General features: G+C 40.9%; 1 protein-coding gene and 1 long non-coding RNA gene across 4 annotated transcripts in view; both read right to left on the reverse strand.

Annotated features, from left to right (window-relative positions):
• Positions 1-546: 546 nt before the first annotated feature.
• The window catches only part of GPAM (glycerol-3-phosphate acyltransferase, mitochondrial), a 37,346-nt gene continuing 17,529 nt past the window's right edge, over positions 547-20,363 (reverse strand). For 2 of the 3 annotated variants that reach the window (XM_081189359.1, XM_081189360.1), the window contains exons 12-21: positions 16,930-17,021; positions 15,042-15,157; positions 13,818-13,888; positions 11,270-11,534; positions 10,755-10,897; positions 9,505-9,582; positions 6,580-6,720; positions 5,498-5,687; positions 5,321-5,379; positions 547-3,512 (exon numbers count right to left, since the gene is read on the reverse strand). In XM_081189359.1, the coding sequence (XP_081045485.1) occupies positions 3,396-3,512; positions 5,321-5,379; positions 5,498-5,687; positions 6,580-6,720; positions 9,505-9,582; positions 10,755-10,897; positions 11,270-11,534; positions 13,818-13,888; positions 15,042-15,157; positions 16,930-17,021 (1,272 nt within the window). In that variant the 3' untranslated portion in view covers positions 547-3,395. The remainder of the gene's footprint in view (positions 3,513-5,320; positions 5,380-5,497; positions 5,688-6,579; positions 6,721-9,504; positions 9,583-10,754; positions 10,898-11,269; positions 11,535-13,817; positions 13,889-15,041; positions 15,158-16,929; positions 17,022-20,363) is intronic. The other variant, XM_081189358.1, reaches the window with a different exon arrangement.
• Positions 6,728-9,498, reverse strand: LOC308584618. The gene is made up of 3 exons (XR_014006954.1): positions 9,093-9,498; positions 7,359-8,956; positions 6,728-7,212 (listed from the first exon to the last, which is right to left on the reverse strand). It is a non-coding gene; the product is annotated as an uncharacterized lncRNA (long non-coding RNA).

The raw sequence follows: 20,363 nt of genomic DNA on the forward strand, positions 1-20,363 counted from the left end.
CCGTTCTAGCCAAGCCACACCCACCTCCCCTCCTCCTGACATCAGGTAAAGGCATGGCAAGGCCAAAAGGGGTTTGCAGACCTCAATTATCAGCTGTTGTGCAGCATTTGCAAAGCCCTGTGCACAGGTGACAAATTTCCCCCTTTTAAGAAGTTTTTCTCATGTGCTGAGCTGAAACCAGCACCTCACTGTGAAGCATCGGGTCTCTTACAAAAGCCCTGTTACGAGCTGCAACCTTAACCTACCCTCAAGTATGTAGGATTTTAGTTCCTACACAAGACAAATCAGATCAAGCTTTCATTGTTGGAAAAATACAACTGTCCTCTGTTGAAGTAAAGAAAATAGTGTTTAGATGAGTATAGATTGTCAATTCTTCCTTGCAGCAAAGTAGCAATGAGTGGTCTACAAGCCACTGAACAGGGTCTGATTTCTTTTCCTAATAGACATAACTGGTGTGAGAGTATGCAAACCTATGCTTTAGAGAGAACCTTCAGAGATTGAACAAGGAGTGCTCTTTGTAGTCTCTTAAGTGATATCACAACAACACAATTTCAAACTGTTTATTAAAATAAAATTACTTTGCAGCTCTGTGCTTCTTACAAGAGGTACAGAAGGAAATGTTAAACAGAAAAAGAAATGTGTTAACATTCTTCAAGACAGTGCCTGGCTTCACAAAGCAAAATTATAGAGCAGCTACAGTATTTTACTCTTCTCCTCAAGCCTTCTATGGCTGAAAATGTCATGCAAATACTTTTTTTAAAAAAATCTGTACAGGCAAGGCAATAGATTAAAAAAATGAAAGTGTTGCACTTCAGAATGTAAAGCATTAGAATGCAATAGTTACTGTGGCAGGAAAGCTGTATATCCTTAAGAAATCATTCATATGTGATTATAAAAGGTAATGTTACCCTTTCCCTAGGGAGAACAAATTCTACATATTAGCCAACAAGCAAGAGTCCAGTGATGTAAGTTGGAATGTTGGTCTTTATATTAACTTGTACAGCTACACTCCCCTAAGTACAAGTTGCAATTGTACTTGCAATAAAATGTAACTAGCTTTATTATAGATCCAGAATCAGATTATCTTACTTTTAAAAACGTAAGTAAAAACCTTGCCTTATACCTATCAGCAAGAAAGATTGTAGGATTAAACCCCAGAAAGGCAGAATTTTATTTAGTAGCTTTACCGTAAAAGAGCTTTGTGCTTTACCTTTGCGGAAAAGCAAAACCAGCCCACATGCAAGTAGGTGCATGCCCACGTCCCCCGCCCAGCATAATATTCACAGCTTGACATTTCCACACATGCAAAGTCTCTCTGCTGATGAAGCCTACGCTGAAAAACACCCTCTCACATCCAGCCATTACAATGTACTGCACATACCAACACAACTCAAATGCACACTGCTGTACCCCAGAAACATTTTAATAATGTAGTAAGTTATTATCGTTAGTGACAACAAGCTATTTTACTTTCTAGTGTTCAAACTAATTCCCAGCCCCTCATTGCTTTAAAATTAGGCAGAACATTCTCGTTAAAATTAGCCAAGCATCATCTGCAATATATTGCTTGGTTGTATTTATTTAAATACACAATCTTCATTCTAGCATACACCAAAATGTTCACTGAAGCATGGTAAAACAAAGGAAAGTTATTTATTTACAAGCACCTACTTATCTGACCTTAAAATGGAAGCCATCAACAATCTTTAAAAATTGCTACTCGGAGAATACATTCAGTTTTAAACAAATAGTGCACATTAGCAAGGATGAGATGTAATTGCTCTAAGTAGCTAGTTGGCTTTATTAGAACAAATGGATTTCATTTCAGCTGCTATTCTACTGGAAATGGTAAAAGAACAAACTACTTTATTCACACTTGCTGCCCGCTGCTGTCACTGATATGATGCAACTTTGGTTCAGAAATTCATCTTTAAAAAAATTCAAAGCACCTATTTAGTGTTGGGAAACATGCATAGCAGTTCCTCTCACAGGAAATTGCATGGGAATACTGACAAAAATATTGTGATCCATTAATTGTTTTAATCCATAAACAGAGTTATAGAAAACATTAATTTAACAAACATGGAGTAAACACGCAGTCTAAAACGGCACAGAAGTTCTGTGCTGGAGTTAATGTGCAGTGCTGTTATCACTTCGGCATGCTTTAAAAAAATTTTTTAAAAGCTGGCAGCTAAAAGGTATTTTCATGATCAAGCTCCCAACTTTAAACAGAAAAGGAGAAAAGGAAAGGATTGTTGTTGTTGTTAGTAATACAAGGAGAAATGGGGGAGATACCCAATTTCTCTTAATAAAAATGCCATGCTTATTGCTTATCAAAAGAGTGAATTTTGTGATAATCCACTCTGTGAAACGTCATTGCCTTCTATACTATTACCAAAGAGGATTGCAATATTAATCTATCATAACTTAGACCTCCATGCCCATGTTATGCATCTACTTGAATAGCCTATGCTTGCAAGATTTTTATGTACTAGAATCATTCTCCCACTCAAAATTAGTCAAGACTGGAATGAGCTAGTTAACTTATGAAACAACTTTAGTGCTATTTTTGAAATTTAGAGAGCTTAGACTATAATCATTTTAGAGATCAATATGCTAGCAAGTAGCGAAATGATGCAAACCTTCTGGTTCAAAGTAAAAGTCAAGTGTTTTTTGCAATTTGGGTGCAAAATGCTAGTGATTCAGATATTTAATATTCTAATGTGTAACTTCTCTATTAATATATCTTAATAATTCTTGTTCATTCTGCCACTGTGTCACTGGTAGTTATTCAACTGATGCTTAATAAGATACTGGCAGTTAGTCTTATTTTATTTAGCGTGTTGCCATAGTAATCAACAACACACATCAAACACCTCCCCCCCCACCAACAGAAAAAAGACAACCTGCATTCAATTCTCCTAAAATTCTCACAGTTTGAAATAATGAAGCCAATGGGTAGGTCTTGTTGACAAGGCTTTTGCAAAGTTCCCACATTACATGGAATTTAAATGACATTCAGAACTGATGTATTAAAATGACAGATTGCTGGTATATATGTTTGTGCATTTGTCACAGTCATTAGTCTTGAAACAAATGTAACACTGGATACATGTAAAAACTAGTGTGTGTCTGTGTGTGTGTTTGCGTGTTTTTCCCATTAATGGCTCTTCTCTTGCATCCAAGATGTTGTGTTTGACTTGGTTACCAAATCTTGTAGTTCCAGACATGCATATGTATGAAGGCACTTGTCTTCCAGTGGTTTGGGTCAGATAAAGCCTTACCCACAAATGGCACTATACACATTATGGAAGCAGCAAAAGCCCCAAAGCTTTGTGTCACATTCTCCAAGCCTACCAACTTCTTGCTGGCAGACAAAGTCAACCCGAAATGTTCTACAGTACAACAAATCCCAGAATGAATTCTAGTAGTTTTTGCCGATTACAATGAGGTAGAAAAGTGCTGCTCAGCTCCAAAATAGAATCTCTCTTCTGCTTTGTCTCCTTAAATACCTAAAAGGGAAATGTAAAAGTGTGTTTCATCACTAACACCTTCCAGCAGTGCCACATATTTGCAAAGTTCACACCAAAGCTGTTCAGCAAAATTGTTCCTCCTACAGCCATGTTATCTTGGGCTGCTTTTCCCATTCAGAAAAGTAATCCACTGCTGCAATAACAGTGTAACAGCTGGCAGATATCAGCTGCAACACCTTTCCGGATCTGCAAGGCTATAAACATACCTCACCATTTGTAACAGCCCTTGCAACTGATTCTTGCAAATGAAAAAGCACCCACAACGAAAATGTGTGAATGAGCTTCCTCTGAATCTAGCCCATCTTCAACACATCTTTAAAACTAGTACTGTATGCAAGCTCTGTTAGTCATGCTCTTAGACATGAGTAATTCAACATCAAAAGTTGTGGAGTATTGGATATTTATGGCAGGGTGGAAAACCTATGACTTTCCAACTGTTAACTGACTGCAGAGCCCATCAACACTGACCACCAGTAATGCTGGCTGCACCCCTGCCATAAATACCAATACTACAAAATTGAATTTATAGAATGGGTAGATAGGTTAACATCATTGAAAGAAGGAATATGCTGGGTATATATATGGGGAGAGAAAAAAGGACAAGGCCTATGACTGTGATTTGTGTGATTTGTCTGGAACAAAATGTGGCACCCAAACTGCTTTTTGTTGGAGCGTTCTAAATATTAGAGACTCCAGAACAGCACACTAGTCTACTCAACCACGTTGAAAACCAACAGCGTCCAAAGGAACTCAGAACATATCTGCGTGTTTTCTTAAGTCCAGAGTGGCCCAGTCATTAAGATTTTCCGGACTGATTCACATCCTTCTCAGAACCCCTTCATAGGTGGGTAGCAGGCTGGCACATGTCTCTAACAATGCATGTCACACTGACCTGGAACACGTTTGGACACCAATCTAGAACACGACACATTCTCGCCATGTCCCCACCACAACCCCCCCACACTTTTTGTGGGTTGGAGAGAGGATTGCAGGGGGTGGATTTATGCAGGACTACAATAATTACATCCTTTACTCTTGTGCTGATGATATTAGAAAGTAGCTGCTCGGTTTTTATATTAATGCAGCAAGGTGTGTAGCAGGCAAGGGTACTCTTCCTGAGGCAGTGGCTATCACCAGGCATCTAGATAGACTATCACTGGAGGATGTTATGGTATTTGGGTACTAGCAACAAGTGGGAAATGCAGGAAGAGGCTGTGAAGGTCAAACTTTCATTTTCAAATAGGTCCATAGCAGCATTTTTCTAAATGAATAAAAGGGTAGCACTTCAAAAGCATGATTGATATGGTAAAGGAAGAAGAAATTCAATGTTTGAAAGGTGTACAATGGGGGTGTGCACATCTGAAGATGTGTAGTTTGATCGTTGTAGGACTCAGTTGTAGATATTTAAAAAATAAAATATTTAATGAAAAAATAAAATATTATAGGGGTTCTCTTTTTACACATACCCTTTTGCATAGGGCACAGACTTTCCTCAATCAAGGAAGTTAGTACTACTGTTCATGTTCAGTTATGTTTAACATCATGCACCTTTCTTATACCACAGGGAACATTGGGATAATACACTTTGGATATAATGGGCTAATCTCTTGAGCCTTAGTGCAGCCCTTTAGCATAGATAAAGGTTAAATTACGATACCACATCACATTGTCCATTTTTAAGGACTAAGATTACAACCCTCGATACACAGATTGAAGGAAGTCTCATTAACAGGAATACGTAAGTTTAGTTGCGCTGTAAGGCACCTGAAGCTAACGTTAACACTTACCCCCATGTCCTTAAAGACTTTCACTGCGTTTTTTGCAAGGCAATAGGTGGCACTCTCAGCTGTAAACATGGAAAGGCAGGCAGATAAACACATATCAGGCTGAATACAGGAAACTTTGATAAGAATATATTGAAAGACAGGAAAGGCTGCTCCACAGAAAGCAGCCGTTTGACATACCATATACTGCAACGTTCTTTTCTGTTCGTGTTATTAAGTATCTGTGTAATTTTTGAAGGTATTCCGATTCCCTGACAGGACCGCTGAAGTTATGTATGAAGATGGCAGCAGAACTGTACGCCTCCAGTAACGGTCCCAGTAGCTTCTGAAGGAAGGTGATATACTGCTGGTGCTCCTGAGACTGGCTCACCTGTGCGAGGTAAGAAAGGAAAGGAAAAATAAATGTCACTCAAGCTACCAACATCCAGTCCCGTCTCTCGCACCAGCCCAGGCAGGAGGCGGCAAGAGAAGCAACGGCTTTTTGCTGCAGCCAAGAGGCCTGGATCAGGCCTGCGATAACAGCAGAGCCTGCTCAAGAGCCAGCAGGTCTTTGCCAGCCCTTCTCTGTTTCAGGGTTTTCCAGTGGTGGCTTCTGCCTGCACTGGGGCATTTCTTGTAGGTGGGGCTTCCTTGCCAATAGAGCTGGGAGGACGGACACCTTCAGTTCATCCCTCCACAGCAGGGCAGGTTTGGTCTGTTCTGCCCATTTCTGACAACATTAGAACTGAAGCATTATGCAATATTGCAGCAAAGCTATAATGGATCTATTTCCCATTCCATAACCAATATAGCAAGGGGTGCACATTAGCTATATCATGCATCCCCAAACTCGGCCCTCCAGATGTTTTTGGGACTACAACTCCCATCATCCCTAGCTAATAGGACCAGTAGTCAGGGATGATGGGAATTGTAGTCCCAAAACATCTGGAGGGCTGAGTTTGGGGATGCCTGCTCTATATACATATTAGTGAACTGAGGTGCTTAATTATGATGGCTATGTAGCAACAATAAAGCACTGAGAAACAAGACAGAGGGATGGTTAGAAGAACCCAAAGTAGGAAAAATCCCAAGAGGCCAAAAAGCTCAACGCGGCTCCAGAACAACCCAATGATGGGCTGTAGAACACCGAAACAGATGGCATCATAAATCCTCTAGGTCCTTTTCAATGCCTGAGTTTCAAACTCCCTCATTCATTCTGTGCAGCGCAGCCATGCATATGAAGCACTTCAGAACAGTATGTGCTCTTACGGCCTATGCAGTACCTTCAAGTAGCAATCTCGTTGTTCTTCGCCAAAGTCACTGTCTTCATCCTCCCCGTCACTCCTCCAAGATAATGGCTCTGGGAGTTTCTTTTCCCAGTGCTGCTCTGCAAGGCTAGGATTAATATCCTCCTGCTCATCCTGCTTAATAGAGGAACGCAAAGCAATAAGCATCAGGCACCCACTAAAACTACTGCATTTTAACCATTTTTTCGCTTTGGTGGCCCTGGAGCAGCTACTGTGTGGATTTTTAGAGTCCATACAGTGGCAAAGAAGCAAAGGGAAGGCAAGCCTTTATTTCCCCTATAAAGCGATCTCAATTTCCAAAAAATATGCCCTAGGCGACAGTCTTCAAATTAATTCCCTTAACAATAGTTTTCACAAAAGCAAGTCCACACAACTTTGAATATTACAGCTCCCAGAGACCTCTGTATCAGACCGAAAGGAACTCTGGAGAATTTAACCACTGAGTAAGCACTAAAATACTATGAGCAATGACGTTCATAATATTGCCTGGGGGAGGAAGCATTCTTGTTTCCTTGCAACAAGCAAAGGGAGTGCTGCTTCAAAGGGCATTTAGGAGCCCTCAGAGTATAGAAGAGATATCTCTCCTATTGTTGCTTCTACTGGTTTTAGCTAAACCACTTATTTGGTTTTTCTAGTCTGCTAAATTTAACAAAATTTAGCTTCCTTTGATGGACCTTTTTTTGCAGGATATTAATCATTTAGTAAAGAGGAACAGTACCACAAATATGTAGAATGCATGAGCCCAAAGACCTGACATAAATTGTCATTTTCATGAATGTATGTTCAGACTTGTAGCACACACAAAAAAACACCTAAATGAATCTACCAGTAAGTTGATCTCTGAGTTCATTTTCTATCGTTTACATTGGCAAAATAAATAAATAGAAGTCTATCACAATGAAATGGCTATTCCCAATTCAGAGAAACACACGCAAGCATGAGTTGTATTCAATACAGTGGTACCTCGGTTGTCAAATGTAATCTGTTCCAGAAGACCGTTCGACATTTGAAAAGTGTTTGAAAACTGAAATAATTACTTCTGGGTTTTCGGCGTTCAAAAACCAAAATGTTCGGCTTCTGAGACACTCGAAAACCGAGGCACCACTGTACTTTCTGTATGCCAGTGGAACAGAGTTCAGCTTGCACCATGTGATTTAATCTTCCCCTCTCTTGCACACTCTCAGAATTCACTGCAGAAGATTGGAGATACTCTCTGGAGCAGATTTTAGGGGTGTACATGAGGCAAAGGAAAGTATAATCCCTTCCCCCCCCCTTCATTTGTCTGATTTATTAAAGAAAAGAAAAGACAATTGAACACATTTATAAAATGAACAAGTTGCCCTCATATTTGAGAAGTCAAGACACCGGGAAGGTATAATTCTGTTGTGCAATTGGAAGTCTGTTCCATTCATACAACACTGGATTATTATGATTAAAATCAGCCTCTGTTTTAATGGAGCAAAATGAAATCACCTCTTCAAAATCTAATCAGCCACTTCCCCATCTTTGGTAAGTTTTAAGATATACTGTAGCACATTAAGATACATTGTTTGGTGTTAGAAACAATATACATAGCAGACCTCAATGATCTTATAGCACTTTTAAAAGCCCAAAAGTAAATATCTCGTAGTATAACAAGTTCACTAATCACAACAAAAGAGAATATAATTTCCCCCACTAATCATAACAAATAACAGAACAAAATTTATTATAACACTTCCCCCATTTTTCTCAATATTTCCCCCACACAGATACAGACATACATAGATAGTAAAACAGAAAGGGAAAAACTATGAACCAATACCAAAGGGAACAGTGCCTTCTAGAGGGCCAAATGTTAGATTACAAGACATTGATGACAACATTTGCAATGAAATTTAACAAAGCTACCATAATGAAAAAATAAGAACATTCTATAATAAGGCAACGCCACATAATGAGGGGAAAAGAATCAGTGTAAAACTTAGATGAAGTGAATCAGGCAAATGATTTGATAGGATTCTGACCCAAACCGAAAGGTAACAAGACACATTTAATGATTTTCGAGGGGGGGGCTACTAACAATGTGATCCTATGCCTATCTGCTCAGAAAGAGGTCCCATTACCTACAATGAGGCTTACTCAAAGGGACCAAGAACTGCAGCCTAATTTCATTGCTGACATATGCCAAGGTTGAGAAGAACACATTCTAATATTAGGATTAATGATTCTGACTTTTGCTTTTAAAAAATAGTGAGAACCATTACTAGTACTTTTATAGAACTACTTCCCCAAAAGAGTTCTAAATTGAGACGGAGGGAGGTGGGATATAAATTGTAATAAATGATGGTGATGATGATGTTACACGTTTGAACTGTATAATAATAATAAATAATAATAATAATAATAATAATAATAATAATAATAATAATAATAATAATAAAATAATAATAATAAATTTTATTTATATCCTGCCCTCCCCAGCCGAAGCCGGGCTCAGGGCAGCTAACAACAATTATATTGGTTAAAAAGCTTATTTCCCGCCCCCCTCAAATCCTGATTAAGATTTGAAATTGAAGATTCACCCACCCCACTGAAGGATTGGAAAATTCACTTGACTTCCCCATTAGGATCCATTAATGGCTGCCTAGGACCTGAACTAAAAATAAATTTAAGTTAAAAAGCACTCTGTGGGTGTGCAAAACCTCCCCCCTTTTTGTATTCCAAGTTGAAAAATCAATAAATACTTTGGAAGATGTGAAATTAGGATCTGTTTAACTGCGGCCTTGGTCCAGCAAGCTGCTTAGGATGCTAAAATTAGGTGTGCAGGAACACTAGGCTGCCTCCTTCTGTGTTATCAGTCCTCAGAGACAAGAGGCAGGATATTAACTATTGGAATAATGCGAACCATCAGCAACTTACCTCTGCTACCAAAAGAATGCCATACTGTATGAACTGTTCAATTGCTTCATGACACACTTGGCATAAGAGCTGGCAGGGCTAAGGAGAACAAGTCAGGTTAATCATTCACAGAAGCTCATCCATCCTATCTTCCCCCTCCCTGCCCCTGGCATTAACTGCCCTGTTCCAAATCGTCACTTGCTCGCCTGTGGAAAGCAGGACTTGCCCCTGGGTGACCCTTCTATTTCTAGAAGAGTTCTTTCTCCCTCTTTTACCCCAAGCTCTCCCAGTACCCCAAATAATTAAGAGGTGAGGGGGCCGGGGGGGGGGAGCTGTGGATATTTTTACACGGACTGTCTTGCTTTTATATTTTCTCTGGCATTTTCCTATTTCATGGAATCAAAGCCGCGACAACAATAAAATGCTGCTATGATATCCATTCTAACCCAAACACAGTCTTTATTCTCAAGTCCTCATTCCCTGCCACTTTTTACCCCCAAACAAGTTCATCAAATACACGAGTTCACTGTTAATGCAATCTCCTATTTTTTTCCATACTGCACTTCCCAGTTTCTTCCATCCTATGCATTCAGCTTAACATTTCACATACTGTATGTACTCAGGGCTTTTTTTCAGAGGCTAGGGGATACTCTAGGGCACACAGTACCGGCACCTATTTTAGTTGTTGTTAAAAAGTGTGACACTTCATGGTGAGTACTGGCCCCCAGCTTTCTAGAAAAAAAGCAATGTATACATTCCACCATATGCAAATGTTTTCATAATTCTGCTTGCCTCCTTGTGCAACACCTGTCAAACTATCTTTGTTTACTACCAGGAGCCTTAGATTTTTCCTGCTTTCATTTTCCCTTTCAGGTTTTCAAAGAGTTTTAAGAATTCAGATATACAGTGGTACCTCGGGTTACATACGCTTCAGGTTACATACGCTTCAGGTTACACACTCCCCTAACCCAGAAATAGTGCTTCAGGTTAAGAACTTTGCTTCAGGATGAGAACAGAAATCGGGCTCTGGCAATGCGGAGGCAGCAGAAGGCCCCATTAGCTAAAGTGGTGCTTCAGGTTAAGAACAGTTTCAGGTTAAGAATGGACCTCCAGAACGAATTAAGTACTTAACCCAAGATACCACTGTACCTCTAATTGCCATTAAACACCTTAACACAGTATAAACAATATGTGGCAGTAGCAGCAAAGCACTTGGTTTCTGGCACACACACACACACACACACACACACACTCCTACACCCCAAACCTACCAGTGCAATAGTGCCTTCATTGGAAAGCAAGTAACACAAGCTGGCAGCTTTTCGGACCAGTTGTTCCTGACTGATCATGTTTGGTGGGATTCCGTTGATGCCATTTCTGTGCCTTTTATTCTGTATAGCATGGAGACTACAAGCTGAAGTGAAAAGGAAAAAAAACACATAAACAGTTACCTTTAAAAACAAATCAACAACTCAAAATCGGCTTCAAACAATTAGTAAAGTGGTAATTTTTCAATACAAAAATCACACAATTCTTGCAAAGTAAGATCAAAATACAGTAGATTTTGAAATTAGGACAATGTGCAGAAGAGGGAAGGAAACTAGGAAGAAAATGTGCTATTCACACCTTTAAAATTATTCACTGCCTTGAGAAGACACTACACTGCCTTTCAAATGATAGATAGATCAATAATCCTTGCAGCAGCAATCACTACAGTATATGAAATGTTGGCATTGCTCTATCAAGTGCAGAACTCATAATTTCTTAGTTCAGCTTTGGAACATACCAACAATGGCCTCTTTGAAGAAGACATGCAGTACCCCATTGCTGTAGAAGTTGAGTTCAAAGACAGTAGGAATGGATGTGCTGGGTGTGATGAAGAACTCATTGTTTCGGCTGGTGTTTGTGATAGTTATACAGTTCCCCAACAAATGGATGGCATGCATGACAACATCTTCGGAATTCCCGGAAAATCCCAAGTCATAGTCCCGAGCCAGAACCTCCTCCTTCATGGAAAAAAAATCTTCCACCAGCTTGGAAAGATCAATTCCCTGCAGAAAATCAACCAAAAGATCCAAGACAGTACATCTTTTTTATAAAATACCTTTTAAGATTATGGAAAACTCCATTATCTATACCTCCAGTTTTCAAAATCCGTTTATTTGAATTACTAATTGGCTCCAACCTTCCAGGACTGAGTGTCCCCAACCCTTATGGACTTGGGAGCACATTTCAAATTTTGAGAGTGTGCTGGGGGATCCAGTCACAAAATAGTTGCTAGTGGGAGGTTGTGGCACCACACAAAATGCTTCGAATAGAAGGGCAGGTGTAACACATAGTTAGAAATACAATCTTCCCAGAGAACCTTAGGCTTACCATCAGAAATCAGCTGTGTTCTCCTGCTCCTGACTGTGGAGATCACACAATACTGATTTTGTGCATACACACTGTGCATACACACTTTTGCTGTGTAATAGCAGCAGGGAGCATTCCTCAGTGCCAGGAAAAATATACACAAAGTGGCAACACCACACTCTCATTTTACAGAAATCTCTAAGGAGACACCCACTCTACAACTTTCTTTCAGGGAGGGCTAGAGTCTGGCACATCTGCCCAGAGACACCAGTGACAGCCTTTGTGAGTGACAAGGTATCAGTGAGCCCTGGTCTAGGCACTTTGAGATGTTTCCAAACCCTTTTCAGCTAATTTAGGCTAGGCTAGTCTATTCTACTATCATATCCATATCATAAATATAAATAAAAGGTCAAAATAGTTCTCAGCTCAACATTATGTATGAACTGGACTCAATTCTAGCATATACTTCATGTCAGCATTTTTTATTTTAATTTCTGGTCACATCTTTACTACAAGAAACTGAGTCTTACAGTCACACCCAGTCTGTCACACCCAGTCTGTGTCACCATGTTAAAGAAACATTTAAGGCTGCATAGAGCAGGAGTGGGGAACATTTGGCCTAGTGATGATTGGAGCTGTAGCGCAGCAACATCTGGAAGGCCAAAGGTTCTTCACACCTGGCTTAAAGTAATTTCCAAGAAACACTGCAGCAACAATGCTTAATGAAGAAGTTACAGATAGATTCCACAGCACCAATGAATACACCTTCTGAAATGCTTAAGAACCACTGCCCTGAACCAATATGGTGTGTTCCACCCCGGTTATGAGCAACTCATCATTTTTGTAACAGCCTCCACAAAAGTAACAATGACTTGTTAGCCTTAAATATCTGAGCCACTGTTACAAATGCCAGCAAGCTGACCTTTTACGTAATCTTAAACTATTCAAATAGCATTTTCTCCTACGAGAATTGCTCCTTTCCACTGGGTCACCCCTGAATATGCATTGCATTCTCCCTCACAATGTCAAAGGGAAAGGTAGGATGAGCAGATTAGATGTTATACTGTGCAAGACAGGATAAGAAGTGAAAGAAATTAGAGTAGTACAAAATTTAACAGTAGGGTGGCACTGTGGTCTAAACCACTGAGCCTAGGGCTTGCCGATTGGAAGGTCGGCAGTTCGAATCCCCACGACAGGGTGAGCTCCTGCTGCTCGGTCCCTGCTCCTGCCCACCTAGCAGTTCGAAAGCACATCAAAGTGCAAGTAGATTAATAGGTACCATTCCGGCAGGAAGGTAAACAGCATTTCTGTGTGCTGCTCCGGTTTTGCCAGAAGCAGCTTAGTCATGCTGGCCACATGACCTGGAAAAAACTGTCTGAGGACAAACGCCGGCTCCCAGTAAAGCAAGATGAGCGCTGCAACCCTAGAGTCGTTCGCAACTGGACTTAACTGTCAGGGGTCCTTTACCTTTACCTTTTTACAGGATACTTAAGCTCTGAGGGCTAAAGTTGTGGACTGGGGCAGGATGCACTTGAAAGCCCCTCTGTCATTGCATGTTACTTGAAAAGATCTACAGGGGGAGTTCTAAACAAATTCTGTGGAAGATTTAGAAACTTCAGGTTTAGAAACCCCTGCAGACCTTTGCACTAAATGCACGAGGATCTAGAAAGGAAACTGTGCACATAGTGCTGCTGACATAATGCTGGCCTCCAGTAACTACTAACAAGTTTGATCTTCATGAGATGACTATGACCAATTCAGAACATTCAAACAACAACAACAACAACAGAATGGGATCCACAGCCTAACTAGCTGGCCAGTTTGCATGGGACTCGGGCGAATGTTTTGACACCTCCAACCCTAGAGGTGAGCAGGATACAACGTGGATTACAAGGATACAGGATATGCTAAGCATCCCTGACATTTAAAAGCTGTCATCCAGAGAGATGTTCAGAGATGCAGAAGCACAGCAGCCTTACCTGCCTGTGTCGGTAGAGCAGCAAACAGGCAACAATGTGTGTTGACATCACAGCACATGACTTGTTAGCAGCTAAAAGCAAACAAAACAAAATAAAGCTATGCAGGCACTTTTGTCATGCAACTGAAGTGCGTAGAAGGCAACTTGGAACAAAAACGATAGCCGTCAATGAACCACAAACAGCAATCTTTTGTGATTTTATACCGAACGACTTCACATATTCAACAGCACAGTGCACGAGACTGGTCAGAAAGAAAGCCAACTGAACTTCAACTGTGACTTAAATGTTTCAAAGGTAGGAGCAGGCAGCATTTTCTTTGGGCTGCATTCCCTCAAAGCTAATCTGCTGGAGGTGGGCAGGGCCAGAAGAGCTGGGACCACTCCCCCCCTCTCATACTCTATGCCCCCCACCCTTCTGGTGGGGTGCCAGAAAAGGGACCTATTGCTCTTGCCAGGCCTTAACCAATCACTTGCAGAGGGCTTTTCTCAATTCCTCTTCCTCCAGTTCTTTTTTCAACCCCACCCCACACTCCATTTTTTCCCTTCTTACCAAGTGAAATTAGGCAAAGGGCTATGTCACAGGCTCCCCAACCCTGATATATACAATTGGCTCTATTGACAGCTCCTTTCCACAGTGGTATAAACTTCACTGTGGACATTCGTATAATTTTCTTTTTCCAGCACTGATAGACATCAGGCAGAACTAAGGTGTTTGGTTTTTTAACAACTCTGGTTACCTAGGCTACAATCCTAGGCCCACTTACCTGGCATTGAGCCCCACTTAACTGAATGGATCTGAGTATACCTGTAAAGGGTTGCAATGCATGCGTGCACTCAATTTCTTTTCTTTTTTTAAGGTATCTGAAGTAGATAATTATCTTCAGGGTTACTCTATTTACACATTACCCATTCACAAGTAATTCAGGTGTGGTGTTCCCACAACATCTGGGTTGCCTCCTATATTAAAGTATTGCAGGTGCAAAAGACGAAAGTAAACCACCATAGCAAAAGGAAGTCACTACTTGCCTCAGGACTAGCAGATGAAATAAAAACCTTACTAAGAGGCCCATTCAAAATAAGACCCTTCAAAACGAAGAAAAAGATAAAATGTAAAAAAAAAAAAATATGATAACAAGGGCACAAGGTTCTGAAAGAGGAATGCCCTGCCATATATAAAAGCATAATGGAAGCAGAGAGTCATATCTGAACTTTAACAGCTACTTACTGAACATTACGTGCTCTGCCAAGTTAGCGATTAACTGTCTTCTCAATGGTTCACAGGATAAATCTCTGGAATCAGGAAGTGCAGCTCCTGTACCTTCTTCTACCACATAATTAGGTCTAAAGAAAGTAAACATACAAAGATGATTTAGGCTTATAGTTCTAAGATAAATTATTACATCTCGTAGGCTCAAAGCACAAAAATATTTCAGTAATGACGTCTTGTGTATTTGAGTGTAGGCTACAATTCCTCATACTATTTGACCGCTTAAGATCATGTTTGTAAGATGGTTAGAAGGGAGGCACCTGTAAAACTACCTGAAAGCTGCTTTAGGCTCCAAGAAGCATCAATATGTAAAAACAAACCACAGGATATGTCCACTACTGTCTGACACTAGTGCTCTCCCAGTTCTCTCACACACATACAGGTGAATCTTTCTACAACTACTCGCATCTTCAAGCCATTGCATGTTAGCCTAGAGACATTCTAGACTCTTACAGCAGCTCCAAGATTGTATCACAACTCAAAGGCATCATGATGCAACATTAAGGGTGGGGTGACAGCTACGCACCAAAATTTATTTATACACATCTTTTCTCTCATATCAGCAAGTCTGCACAAGCTTGTCGTCTTTTAATACACGAGTGTATTTTTGCAACAGGTGCTGCAAAAAACCAAGAAAGAAGCTTTCAGTCCATCAACTTTGCCTATTATAATCCAGTACCTAACAGGCATGAATTACTGAAGATTAATGACTTGGAATTGCTTCCAACAAAATCATCTCATTAGTGCAAAGGCTTCCTCTTGTGCAACGGTACTTCTCCCTTTCCTCTCACGCTTCCCAAACTGCTCCGAGGGACTGGAGGAATCCCGGTACAGATTTTGGGCAGCATGCGGGACAGGAACTCAAGTTGCACAAGCTGAAGTCCAGTCACTAATGAGCCAACTTTGCTGGCTAAAACCCAAGCCTGCAATCCTATGCCCACTTATCTGGGGAAAAGCCCGATTGAACACAGGCGATGATGGGAGGCTTTCTATGCCTTTTTCCCTTTAAAAACATTCCTTCCATTGACTCTTAAGGGAGGGAAATTACTACACCAGCTTCAGTGTTGAGTATAGGAGGAGAAGAAACCTCTCTCAGCAGAACCGTGCGCAGAAATGATTAAGGAGCTTTACAACATCAACACTTGGCGTTCCTTTAAGTAGGGGAAAGAAAGGGAAGCTGGTATGGCTCAGCTGCTGCTGAGATTTACCAAAAAGCTCTGAGATCTCCTGCTCTGTTTGTGCAGGCAGGCAATGGCAAAGGGATGCACTGATGACAGTACTATTTCTCCACAGAGGCACTCGAGAAAGTGGTAGGCTGGGAAGAAACTTCTTTAATGAAACAAGCCATTGTTTCATTGCCTGTGGGACAACTTGTGGTTTGTTTGCAGTAAGCCTTAGCATTTGCTAAGCCAGGCTTAGCATGACACGTGAACCAGGCCACTACAGTGGTACCTCGCAAGACGAATGCCTCGCAAGATGAAAAACTCGCAAGACGAAAGAGTTTTTGGTTTTTTGAGTTGCTTTGCAAGACGAATTTCCCTATGGGCTTGCTTCGCAAGACGAAAACATCTTGCGAGTTTGTTTCCTTTTTCTTAAAACCGTTAATACCCAGGGTGCATTGCTTGAAGAGGTGCTTCGCAAGACAAAAAATTCGCAAGACGAAAAAACTTGCAGAACGAATTAATTTCGTCTTGCGAGCCACCACTGTATGATCTTGTGATAACATTTGTTTAAATGCAACCCGCTGCAGCTCAACAAAGCCTACAAGAGAACATTTCAAAGACTCAGAATCATGGGCTGATATAAACTTGTTCAGTGCTGCTCAAACTCCGCAGCTCAGTCCTACCTTGAAGGGAGTACAGCTGGTAAGAGAGTTTGCTCCAGAGAAAGAGGGATAGGCACAGGCATAGGCTTCTGGCTTTGGCCATCCAAATATTCCTGCAAATACACAAGGTTATTCATGTATTTCTCCCAGGAAAATGTAGCACTCCAACAGCCATCTTACTCACCACTGAAAGTAGCTTTGAAAAGTAGGATAAAGAAAACGTATTTAGGATTTCAAGGAAACAGATGCTGAAGCTGCAACATTTCTGCAATAAACTTTGGTCCTCTGTGATGTCCTTAGCATTAACTAATCAATGCAGTAAGCAGTAAGCAGAATTGAAATTGACATTTACGCATTTTGAGGGATGTAACAATTTTGGGGTGTACATGCTTCCCTATGTTCTATCTACATTAATAAGCACAAGTAACTGACTGGACAGTTCACGCGAGTACACAATTTTTTGGAGGGAAAAGAAATCTTTTTTAAAAATCAATCTCATTAGCACTAAACATTTAAGTACAATTATGAGATTCTTTTAAAAAATAAAGACTCCTTAAAGTAAAGTTTAAATATGATAGGAAGTGTTTGGGAGTAAATCTGTAGATGGCTAAAAGAAGGAGGAGGAGGAGGAGGAGGAGGAAGGTGCTAAAATGAGAAAGGCAACTTATTTTTAAAAAAATATATTTAAAATTAGTGGTCTTTAAGTAATATTGCATGGATATTCTAAACAGTATGAGTAGCCCCGAGGCACTATTGTGCTGATTAAAAGGTTGATGAGAAACAACATGGTGATATGATGAACAACAACAACAACATGGTAATAAAAGGACACCCACTGGAACGATAGTAGTGAAGATGCTCCAAATGATCATTACGTTTGTATTAAGTCACTGCACACATCAAAACCACACTTCTTTGAAAAGATGGAAGAGAAATGCTAGGGTGATCCACATCTGTGGTAACAGAACTACAGTTCTGTTCTCTATTAGTGGTTCTGTCACTATGTATGTAAACACAGTTTCTAACAACCAAAATGCCTCTATTATTGCTGCCTTTACTAAATAGCTTATTTAGATTTGTTCTCACAACATTGCATGCACTGCACCATGAAGATACACATTCAAGACAATATAATCTTGCTCCAGATAAGGCTCCATAGCTTCATCTAAGTCTTGGGCATTTGAGGTATTGGTGAAAACACAGTCAAATATTTCTAAAGCATTAACCTTTATTACAAGTTTGCACACTTTAAACATCAACAGCTTTGATATACATCCTAGTTTAATTTCACAATGATGATTAACTTTTAAAAACGTTAAGCAGTTTCAGAAGTTAAACAGTTTCCAGATCCGAGTCCAATCTGCCACAGGATCTTTGCAGAGCTGACAGGGCAAAGGGGCATTTCCTGGTTCCTGAAGCAAGCGAGACTGAGTTGTGAGCTGTCCAAAGCAAAGAGGTTTGCCACTAATGACTGCTAAAGTTCCCATTTCTGATCAGAGAAGCCTGTAGTTACAACTGGTGGCTAGCTGGGAAATCTTTGTCCCCAATCACTGCAATACAAGGGGGAACACTGCCCTCAGTCCTGTCCCTGCTAGCAAATGACGCTACAGTTAAAAGTAGGGAAGCCACCCAGACTGTGGCATCTTTGGCTTCATGGAGAATCTGACCAGTCAAATAACAGGCAGAAAGCTAACTGGTTAATTGACATTACAGTGGTACCTCGCAAGACGAAAAACGCGCAAGACGAAAAATGCGCAAGACGAAAGATTTTTCCGTTTTTTGAGTCGTTCCGCAAGACGAATTTCCCTATGGGCTTGCTTCGCAAGACGAAACGTCTTGCGAGTTCTTGCGAGTTTGTTTCCTTTTTCTTAAAGCCGCTAAGCCGTTAATAGCCGCTAATAGCTGCTAAGCCGCTAATAGCCCCTAATAGCCGTGCTTCGCAAGACGAAAAAACCGCAAGACGAAGAGACTCGCGGAACAGATTAATTTCGTCTTGCGAGGCACCACTGTATTTAACAAGTCAGTCAATTGACTGCCATGCTAGCCAGAACCCTTCTGCAAAATATATTAAACCCACCCAGGATGAAAACAGATACAGAATTGGGAGTAGAACATATCTGGAAGTGATCAAAGGAAGAGTCTGAAGATTTTGGGCCTGGGACAGCTATAAGAGGCTACCGTATAAAATTTTACAGGTTACACTGAAAGGCAAGCAAACTGCAAAAACTCAAGTAAATCCAAAAAAAGTGGGCATGGATGTGAAGCAATAGTTACAAAGCCTATCACCTGTACAACTACCGTATTTTTCGCTCTATAACACGCACCTGACCATAACACGCACATCGTTTTTAGAGGAGGAAAACAAGGGAAAAAATATTCTGAATGAAACAGTGGACGTATCATTTTTGTGCTTCATGCTGTGGCCACAGACATGTGATCTGATGGTGAATTTGGGGTGACCCAATGCAAAAATCCTGAGAATCCCTGTGGATCCATGCTTTGTAACCACATTTTTGCACCATTGCAGCCCCAGGCAACAGTGGGTGCGTGATTTTTTTGGGGGGGGACAGGCTGTAGCCATGGACATGCTATGTGCTCTGATGGTGAATTTTGGCTGACCCAATGCAAAGATCCTGAGGATCCATGTGGATCCATGCTTTGTAACCACGTTTTTGCACCATTGCAGCCCCAGGCAACAGTGGGTGCGTGATTTTGGGGGGGCAGGCTGTAGCCATGGACATGCTGTGTGCTCTGATGGTGAATTTGGGGTGACCCAATGCAAAGATCCTGAGGATCCATGCTTTGTAACCACATTTTAAGTGGGGAGGGAAGGAAAAACACAGAAGGCTAAGAATGCAGGAGAGGGCTATAACGTGAGGAAAGGAAGGCAAAAGTCCCCCCACCCACCCACACAAGCCAGCCAGCGCTCTCTCTCTCTCTCTCTCTCTCTCTCCCTCCCATCTGCATGTTTTCCGGCTGCCTGATTTTTTTTTTTTAATTGCCTTGACAGAAGAAAGCATTTTAACTGCATTAAGAACTATTTAGCAGCGAAACCTAAGCTTTGCCATCCCTTAAGAGGTACACAACACTGTAATCTTCCAGATCGCATGAATTTACAGGCAAAACACTGTTTAAGGATTTCATCCTTTTAAATTGAAGAAAGCATATTTGAATGCTGTGTGTCCCCAAAAACAAAAAGCAGGAAGTCAAATCAGAATTTTAAGCTGAACCTGTAATCTCTCTCCCTTCACAAACATTGTTCCCTCCGGAGCACGGAGAGGAAAGCAGACACTCTTCTTGCCTGGAGGGGAGGGGCTTTCCCTGCTCTTTGTTCCGTTTCAGCAAACACAGCAACGAAACAGAGCGGGTGGGCAGTAAGACCCTGAGGCAGAATGCAGGAAAGCAACCACTTCCTCTTCTTGCCTGGAGAGGAGGGGCTTTCCCTGCTCTTTGTT

The sequence above is a fragment of the Podarcis bocagei genome (genome assembly GCF_964188305.1).
Source record: "Podarcis bocagei genome assembly, chromosome: 4".
NCBI classification, from domain to species: Eukaryota; Metazoa; Chordata; class Lepidosauria; order Squamata; family Lacertidae; genus Podarcis; species Podarcis bocagei.